This window comes from Oryza sativa, chromosome 7 (genome assembly GCF_034140825.1).
Source record: "Oryza sativa Japonica Group chromosome 7, ASM3414082v1".
NCBI lineage: Eukaryota > Viridiplantae > Streptophyta > Magnoliopsida > Poales > Poaceae > Oryza > Oryza sativa.
In genome coordinates, this window is record NC_089041.1 from 5,162,955 (window position 1) to 5,173,270 (window position 10,316).

A 10,316-nucleotide genomic window follows, 5' to 3' on the forward strand; every position below is an offset into this window, starting at 1 on the left:
TATATGAAAGTGCAATATATTGTGATGCAGATGCAAAGTATATACATGTGGTACCCGCAAAAAAAAAAGAGAAAAAAAACTAAGCTGAAACTGAACTGAAAGTTTGAAAGTTCCAAGTACTTGAAGCTGGACAAGCTAGCTAACGTCAGCCATGAGAAAGCAAAGCAGCATACATGGGGCTATCAAGCTAGCTAGCCAACATCACCCATGAGAAACCAAAGAAGCACAGCCAAATTGCTGTATATATTTTCTTTAAAAAATATTAAGATTGGCTGGCTTGCAACAAATTACCGAGTTAAATTTAGGCCGGCGTAAATGACATCGACGAATAAGGTAAAACCTGTCTCACAATACTGTCGACATATTTGAGAAAACCATTTGGTTCTATGACATCGAAAGATGTTTATTTGCCTGTCTGGCTATATGCACCCCCTTGTCCCCCAGCTTAGTGTGTTGCTTTCACTGGCAAGTTTAATTTCAATTTTAATTACCTTATTACCTTGTTGATTTCACCGTCTTAGAATTGATTCTTCCTCCGGTGATTCCAATGCACATAATGTAGACGCCACATAGTGATGCTACGTACTCCATCCGTCCCATAAAAAACCAACCTAATACCGGGTATGACACATCCTAATATTACGAATCTAGATATATATGTACAGATTCATCGTACTAGAATATGTTACATCTAGTTGTAGATTTATTTTTTATGAGACGGAGGGAGTACTACTTTGCATATAATCTCGTTCTTAATCTCGCAATAATCACTACCTAATTAGCTTTACTAATACATCCATAATCCTAGTACTAGTAGCTTAAGCTACCCATAGTTTCACATACTAATTACTACTACTACTTGACACACACACACGCTCAGTGAGGCGATCGAGGATGCAGGGCGGCGGCGGCGCGGCGTCGGCGGCGGCGGCGGCGGCGGCGGCGGCGACGCAGCAGCACCGGGAGCTGCTCGAGCGGTACGAGCTGGTGCGGGTGCGGGGGCGCGGTAGCTTCGCGCAGGTGTGGGAGGCTCGCCACCGCCGCACCGGCCTCAGCGTCGCCGTCAAGATCCTCAACCTCGCCGGACTTCTCGCCAGCGGCATCCCCATCCGCAAAGGCAAGCAGCCACCGCCTTCGTCTTCTTCTTCTTCTTCCTCTCCGATCGTCGAGCTCGAGCGATCCGTCTCTCATCTTGAATTCTTGATTTTCTTTCTCTCCTGAATTTTCGATCGGCGGCGGCGGCGGCAGTGGAGAGGGAGATCGCGGTGATGAGGCTGCTGAACCACCCGCACATCGTGCGGTTCCACGAGGCGATCGCCGGCGGCGACGGCGGCGGCCACGTGTACATCGTGATGGAGCTCGCGACGCAGGGGCAGCTCTACGATTACGTCACCCAGCTCGGCCGCCTCCGCGAGGATGACGCTCGCAGGATCTTCCAGCAGGTTGAAAACCCTGCTTTCTTCAGCTCTTCACAAGTTCAGAGTTAACAAAAAAGAAGAAGAACTCTGCATTTTTGCACCGATTTATTGCTCCCCATTTTGAACTGAAATTTCGACAATGATTTGTGTTAGTCTACGAGATTTTTTTATGGTTTGATGAACGCCGATTTCCATGTTCCAAACTTTGAAAAATTTTACTCTGAGAAAGAGGAGAAAGAAAGTCAGACGACATAAACATTTTAATGAAATGTTGTTAATTTGATGATGCAACAACGAATGCATTTTTTTTAATTGGTCAATTCGATGGAGGCAGATTATATCAGGCGCCGAATACTGCCACCACAACATGGTCGTCCACCGTGACCTGAAACTGGAGAACATCCTGATGGATTCAGAGATGAACGTCAAGATCGTCGACTTCGGTTTCAGCAAGTTCTTCAGGCACAACAAGGTGCTCAGCGCGTCATGCGGAAGCCGAGAATATGCCGCTCCCGAGGTCAGCCACAAATTCACAAATATTCTTTTTCTCATATGAAATATTCCTAACCATTCCAAAATACATAGACGGAAATGCTTATATTTTGGAACGGACCGGAGAGAATACATAGTTCAATGTCAATACGCCTAGTAATTAGAAGAAATTTAAGTGTTAAAAAAAAGGAGTTACATGTCGTCGTCGATCATATAGTAACTTGGGGAATGTATTGAAATTCATATGTGAGATGTTTATGTTGCTTATTGTAATTTGTATTGTAGCTACTCGCGGGTAGAAAATATGTTGGTCCACCTGTGGATGTTTGGAGCTGTGGAGTAATCCTTTACATCCTCTTCTGTGGACGCTTGCCCTTTGACAGCGCCGATGTATCAGAGCTGCACAGGATCATCAAGGTAGGAAATTACTCTTCGAATTCTAATCACAATAGTTACAATATCTAATTAACCGTGTTAATATTAACAAAAAGAATGACTTTGATATAAACATAAACAACGTATATGAAGTTATCTGAATTAGAAGTTCCTGAGTTCAAATCTTGTAGTATATAGCCTAGTAGTTACAGTGACCTGAGTAGTACCCCAAGGTCCTGAGTTCAAATCTTCTATGGAGCGAATTTCAGATTGGGTTGTTTTCGGGGCTAAGTTCCCTATTTCAATGGCCGTATATATCCGGTTGGATATAGAGGCCGGGTAAAAAAATACCCTTATCTAAAAAAAAATCTGAATTAGAAGTTCAACATCATGGATACTAAAATGTCAATTGTAAAACAGCTGACAATAAATTATTCGACCGAATGACTGTAGACCGGCCAACAAATACGGTATAATAAGAAGTTATAAACTGTGAATTGTAAAACATCTGAAAAAAATATATTATTCAGCTGAATTACTCTAGACCAGCAAATAAAAGAAGGTATAAAATTCCAACTGTAAAACATATGACAAAAAAATATATTATTCAGCTGCTGAACAACTGTAGACAAGCAAATGGAAGAAGAAGTTATCAGTGGTCAAAACTGAAAATCCCAATGAGATTGAGAAACAGCTGATCTGTTTTTTTCTTCTTCCTCTCTTCGTATTGCGTTGCAGAGAGGAGAGTTCAGTATCCCACCGTACGTGCCTGACGACGCGAGGGATCTCATCTCCAGCATGCTGATCGTGAGACCTGACAAGCGCCTCACCATCACCGAGGTCAGGACGCACCGTTGGCTGCAGCACTCCATCCCTCGCTACCTCGCAATGCCTCCTCTCAACGCTCGCACACAGATCACCAGGGCAAGTGTTGCTTAATTAATTACTTTTGATTAATTATGTGCTATTTGGGTGCTTAATTTTAATTGATTACGCATTTTTTTGATTAATTGTGTTTATATCTTGTGCTAGATTGATGCTGAGACTGTCGACAAGGTAGTCGGCCATGGCTTTGAAAGGAGGTACTTGGTTGAATCACTTGAGAACAGAGTCGAAAACGAGGTATGTAATGTACTACCTCATTTTTAAAATATATGACGCCATTAACTTTTCGCATAACGTTTAACCATTCGTTTTATTCACAAATTTAGTATGCATATATAAAATTATATGTTATGATTGTATTTTATTTGATAATAAAACAAATCATAACAAAAATAAATGAATAAGATGAATGGTCAAACTTTGTGAAAAGTCAACGTCATCATACATTTTGAAAGTAACAACTATAAGAGTATTGGTACATAGAAAGGTTAATGACATGCCACTCATGACATGTTGGCAACATATACATACAGATGGATCGATGCAATTGCAATTCACTTGTGGTTCAAAATATGCATGTATGGATTTGTTTGTAGGCGACGGTCGCCTACAACCTGATCCTCAATAAGAAGTTCGATGCCCCAACACGTTATGTTTGGACAATTGACGTCTATCAAGAAGCTGGACAAAGTAACACCACGGTACGTATAGAAACTAACTAGTTCTGCAGAAAATAAATCTTCATTCATGGCAATACTAAAATTCCCATGTCCAAGGACAAATATCTTGGATATGTGCAATTGGACATGCACTTCAAAGTTCAAACATATGACTCTGGTGGATTGTTTTCTTTTGAGTATGACAGTAAAAGTTTTCCATAAAATTCTTATTTGAGCACATAAAAGTATATTCACGATGTTCAATTTTACCAATCTAGAATTAATGTTGAATAATTTCTAATTCAGTACTCCATCCATCTAGACTGATAATACCTATCGTTTTAAAAAGTATACGGTCTTCAAAAAAAACAACATTGACCACTATTTTCTATTAAAATATGTATAGATAAATATATGATTTTGTTGGAGCACTTTTAAGACCAATCTATATATATGGTCACCACATTTCTAAGACAAACATTTTAGATGTTATTTATAATTAAAAGTTTTTAAAGTTTGACAATACTCTTATCCAAAACAATAAGTATAATCAACCTGGAGTAATGTTTATAGACAAAAATGTTTTATTTGCACAATAATGATCAAGAAATTTCTTTGTACTAAACAAAGTGGATTTTCCTTTTTTTTAAAAAATCTAACACTGTATTGGATCAACTGATTCAACACCATCATACACCTATTTGCTCTGGACAGGGAGCAGCAGAAGCAACTGGCAGCAGTGCTGCCGGAGAGCCGCCGGTCGCCGTCGCCGGAGAAGACGACGGACGCAACAACGGATGGGCGCTGGGAGGGGTGGAGTTCCACGAGTGCCCCCGCGAGGCGATGCGCGCCATCGCGGCGGCGCTGCGCGAGACCGGCGTCGTCTACGCGCACGACGACGACGACCGCGGCCGCTACGGCAAGCTGCTCTGCGCACGCTTCGCCGGCGCCGCCGGCGTCCGCCGCATCATCCGCAGCTACCTCGCCGCCACCGACGACGCGCCCTCCTCTTCCTCCTCCGCCGGTGGTGGCAGTGGCAGAGGTGAGGCTGGCCATGGCGGTGGAGCTCCCGTCGATGATGCTGTCCTCGAGAGCTTGTCTGCGGCTGTGTTCTTTGAAATTCAGGTATTCTCCTCAAGCGCATCATTCATACACTCTCGTAACCTCATCTTTTCGCTTATATTTATATTTATCAGTTAAAGTTTAAATATTTAACTTTAAATTTAGAGGTGATTTTAAAGTTTTTCATCGTAGTTTATTTTTTAGTCTTTTCATTTATATCGTTAAGAACATGTATATAAGAACTTTATTAAAAAAATATTTTTCATTTTTAAATATATCATTTGGCTTGTTCCTCGAATAAGCCAAACAATGAGACTGATAGTGTTTCTCCCCTTGACAATTATTACTCCCTCCAAATCTTAATACTTGCAAAAAAAAACATGTGTTTAACCGTTCCTTTAATTTTTTTTTACCCATGATAAAAATTTTACCTCTTGTGCTTATTGTAGCTGTACAAGTCAGAAGGGGAAGGGAATTACCTGATGGATCTGAAGAGGCTTTCTGGCCCACAGCTTCAATACCTCAACATATGCTCAGAGTTAAGCTCCAAGTTGAGAGCAATTAACTGAGGCGGTAGAAATTAACAGTCTCCTCCAAGGAAGAAATAATCTGAGGAAATATTAGGTTATCCCTCTTTTCCTTTTGTTTTTAGTGAAAGGAAAAGCTAGCATGTATGAGAGGGAAAAATTAAAGAAAAATACATATAACACTATGAGATGAACTTATACAAATATATACTAATTAAATCCGTCAGGATTTATCAATTTAGATTGTCTCCTTTTATCTATGCCTACTATGTTAAATAATCGAAACCCGCTTTATGAAATGTTAAAATATCAAACATCTCATCTAAAGTCATGTCATACACGGTACTTGCAGTAAATTTTATACATTACTGTGATGTACTCCCTTCGTCCCAAAATAACAACTTAGGATCGGACGTGACACATTCTATAACGAATCTTGACATGTTAGTTTTTTATGGCACAGTATATGTAATTTAACACATTTTAGTATAATGAATCTACACATATTGATTTTTTATGGCACAGATGATGTATATATAAGTTGGTAAAATTTGCTACAGGACACTCAAAAAAAATGTGTAATTAGCTGGAACACCCTAAAGACGTGAATTTGCCCAAAGACACTCCAAAAATGTGATAATTTGCTGCAGAACACTGGACACATTAAAATATAATACTCGGTCAATTGATGAGAGAGAAACAACGTAAAATGATAGTTTTGCCCTTATCTTCTTTTCCCTCTCGATCTTGCCGAACCTGGAGAATAGCCTCCTCAGCTCGTCGTGTTTGGGGGAGGTTGGGCCAAGCGACATGAGCTAGCACGCGACGTGAGAGAGATCGACCAGAGACAACCGAGAGAGAGATCGGCGTCGGCTGAGTTCGACGCGTGTGCACGACGTGTCAATGCCTCAAAATGCCGAGGCAAGTCTTCATCTCGTCCCTGCTGCATCGCCATCTACTCCACTTCATTTCCACACAGAGCGAACCTAGGAAGAGAGCTCCAGCTCTCCCTCTCCACCTATCTTTCGTTGTCAGCCGCTGAGAAGGAGGACACTGCCGATCACCAACGAGCCGTCTCCGTTCCTATCTAATTCATGTTCTATTATCTTCTCTCCATGCCAATCAAATCTTGCTTTGACAACCTCTCGATTCGTGTAGCCAATCGACGGGAACGCTGTCGTGCCCACCGGAGCTCTGGAGCGCGCTCTGTGCACCGCGCAGCAACATTATCGCCGTTCCCACTTATCTGGACCAAGCCGGGCCAAGCTGTTGCACCAGCATCTTCGCTTCATCCTCCTCTCCATCTCCCCTCAAGGACCCCGAAAAATGGTGCACCGGAGAGGGAGATCACACCCCTTCTTCGTCGGCGCCGATCTGAACCCGCCGCCGTCGTCGGCACTCATCAAGCGCACCGAAGGGAGCGAGGGCACTGGCCATCGTAGCAGTGGTGACGCCGGGACCAATCGTAGCCTCCCCGCCTGCGCTTGGTGCTGCCTCCCGGCCGCGCCCCGCTGCACCAGCAGTGTCGTCGCCTGCCCGCTATCGATCTGGTCGAACACCGCGCCTCCATGGTCGCCCATGCCGTTGACCGCCCCGGCCGCTGGTGATGCCACACCACGCCGCGCCGACCTCGCCCCACTGCTGCTTTGAGGTTGCTATGCCGTTCCCAGCGAAATCAACAAGAAGGGGAAAAGAAGGAAAGAGTAGGAGAAAAGGAAGGAAAGAGAAGGGTAATCTGGACACTTAGAAAAATATCTCACCTCTTTTGACCGGAAATAATAAAATAATGCGACCGGTGTTCTACAGCAAATTTCACATTTTTTTAGTGTCCATCAGCCGTATAACGTTTTCGTGGTGTCTTCCAGCCAATTACACATTTTTTGCGTGTCCCGTGGCAAATTTTGCATATAAGTTGAACACGGAGGTATGACTTAGGAGGCTGCATCTGCTTACGTGTCAACATTCAATTGGCTGAGCCCAACCATCAGCCCTTCCACTGGCTGACTGGTGGGCCCAAATAGTCAGCCACATGAATCTTACCTCTGTCAATCATAGATAAGCACTTGAAAGTTTAGCAAATTACAACACAAAACAACTCAATGAACACACACACAAACACTTAAGCAACACAAGAGAAATCTCTAATCAACGATAGCCGTACAAACTCCAGCGTACGGTAGATACATCTCACCGTACATTAGTACATATATCTGACGTGGCACAATTAACCCACAACGTTATACACGTGGAATCACATTAATTGCACTATACTACTATACGCATGCGCACACGTCGTCCTACGAGTCATCGTCTTACGGCCGGAATCCTCCGCCGCCGCCGCCGAGGCCAACTCCGCCGCCGAACCCGCCGAACGGCCCGCCGCCGGCGCCGAACCCGCCGAAGGGGCCGAACCCGGCGGCGCCGCCGCCGAGCGGGCCGGTGTACCCGCCGAAGAGCCCCCCGCGGCCGTCGCTCCCGCCGAACGCCGTCTTGGCTTCCCCCACGCCGGCGGCGCCGGCGGCGTTCGCCGTGTCGCCGCAGTCGTCGTCGGGCATGATCCTCGCCGCCGTCACCGCCACGGCGGCGAGGCCGAACAGTAGCAGGAGGACAACCGCCACGCGCGCCGCCATTGCCAACCTCTCTGATCTCGATCTCGATCCCTGCAGCGTCGTCTCTCTCAACTCCGGCGAGGTGGAGATCGATCGATGGTGGTGGAGCGGGAGGCGAGAGGAGAGGGGGTTTAAAGGGGAGGAGGAGAGACGATGGGGAGTTGGAGGAAGCGATTAATGGCGGGAGCAAGTGGTTCGTTGCTGCTGCTGCTGCCATGGCGATCGACATGGGGTTGCAATAAATGGGAGGGGAAGAGGGGGTAGATGAGATCGATCCATGGAGGGGGGAAGTTAGTTAATGCGAGATCATCTCTGCCATTGCATCTACTCCCTCTGTCCCAAAATAAGTGCAGTTTTACACTATTCACATTCAACATTTGACCATTCGTCTTATTTAAAATTTTTTTATGATTAGTATTTTTATTGCTATTAGATGATAAAACATGAATGATACTTTATATGTGACTAAATATTTTCAAATTTTTCACAATTTTTTGAAATAAGATGGATGGTTAAACGCTGGGCATGGATATCCATGACTGCACTTATTTTGGAACGGAGGTAGTAGCTAGCTGCAGGAAGAAGGCACTGTAGCTTCATACTACTAGTTCAAAATTTTAGTCTTAAATTTTTTTTCCCGATTACATGTCACTGCACACGCAACACAATGGCCTTGTTTGGATCCTTCGGGCTATTAAATAGCCCTCAAGAATCTTACTATTTAGGATTATTAAACGTATATTACCGACAAAACCGATTCCATAACCCCTAGGCTATTTTGCGAGACGAATCTAATGATGTATATTAATCCATAATTAGCGGCTGATTACTGTAGCATCACGGTAGCAAATCATGGATTAATATACCTCGTTAGATTCGTCTCGCAAAATAGCTTAGGGGTTATGGAATGAGTTTTGTCAGTAATCTACGTTTAATACTCTTAAATAGCAAGATTCTGGAGGGCTATTTAATAGCCCGGAGGATCCAAACAGGACCAATGATTACACCACCGCAAATACGTCCCCTGGCTAACACATGTTTAGATAGACGAAAACCAATGAGATATCCCACTAAAATCTTGTTATATATAAAATATGCTTATATATGCATAGTATTTGTGGGCATCATTTAAATATGTTGGATGAAGTCATGCATGCATCTAGGATTCCACCACTTGGTGCTTCCCCAATTTCGCCTTAAATTTGTCATGTTCGATTCAGAGTTTTGCATTTCACAATGCAAAAGAAAATCCGGACAGCTCATGATATTTGAACAGAATTTCGCTGAATTCAAAAGTTGTTTCTAAATTTTGCCTTGCTTTTTTGCTGTTTGGATCAGGATTTTTCTTTTCGCAATGCAAAAAGGTTAGGATACTGTTTGTGAGATTTGAACGTATTTTCACTGAATTCAAACAGTTACAGTGTCTAAATTCAGACAAATTCGAATTTTCAGGCCAAAGGTGTTTCCTCTCTGGACACGTTGGTAAATTACCCGCAATTTAGGAAATTTTGAAACAGGTTTTCAAAACCTGGTTTGCATCACAACTGTACGTATATTTTTGTGAATTAAATATTATAACTCTTTTTCTTTCAGTGTCTAGTAATATATTCGTGTTTTGCAACGGACCAAGCCTAAATAATTGAGGACTAACTAGGTACGTGAATTAAAAATAAAGTATTGGCTAGATCCATATAATTAGAGATTGACTTGGTGGATGGATTGGGAATAAAATACTGTATCCTACAGTGACGTACCTGTGAATGAGTGGACACCTCATGCGCACGGTGAAAAGGGGACGGTAGGAGGATGATTGCAATTCTATTTTTTTCAAAGAAAAATCGTGTCAGCTATTAATTTCAATACTATCTGCAATAGATGTGTTATATGCATCTGGTCTTGGTTTGATCTAGCGCGGCCCCACAAAATGCTAGCTGTTCTTTTTTTTTTCTCATAAAAAAGATTGGCTGTTAGATCTATGATTCACTGCAGCAAGAGAATTTAGTTAGTAATATCATCGCCGATTTGCTGGCAAGTTGCAATTAAACTTCTATTGCAAGCATGAAGGCCTACAAATACAATCACTAACACACACACACAAAAGGAGAATTCCACTGTGCGTGTTATTAATTAGATTTTCCATCTACAACCAACATAAAAAAACATCACAGGAGAGAAAAAAATTGAGATGATTGCATGCATGTAAAGTGAAAATTTACTAATCTCGTTAACTAAATGTGAATTCCAACTGCAAATCTACACCATACATATAAGCAAACTAACTGAAATCTA

At 42.8% G+C, this 10,316-nt stretch overlaps 2 protein-coding genes across 2 annotated transcripts; one reads left to right on the forward strand and one right to left on the reverse strand.

The window, feature by feature from the left end:
* The first annotated feature begins 839 nt into the window (after window positions 1–839).
* On the forward strand, window positions 840–5,655 carry LOC4342639 (serine/threonine protein kinase OSK4). Its single transcript, XM_015789927.3, has 9 exons — window positions 840–1,117; window positions 1,249–1,442; window positions 1,753–1,935; window positions 2,196–2,327; window positions 3,024–3,209; window positions 3,318–3,407; window positions 3,767–3,871; window positions 4,544–4,954; window positions 5,341–5,655. Exons 1-9 carry the CDS (start codon window positions 895–897, stop codon window positions 5,458–5,460), a joined length of 1,644 nt encoding a protein of 547 aa, XP_015645413.1. The 5' UTR covers window positions 840–894; the 3' UTR covers window positions 5,461–5,655.
* Window positions 5,656–7,730: 2,075 nt separating this feature from the next.
* Window positions 7,731–8,048, reverse strand: LOC4342640 (glycine-rich cell wall structural protein 1). Its single transcript, XM_015790396.1, has one exon. The coding sequence runs from the start codon at window positions 8,046–8,048 to the stop codon at window positions 7,731–7,733; it is 318 nt and encodes a 105-aa protein (XP_015645882.1).
* Window positions 8,049–10,316: the final 2,268 nt, after the last annotated feature.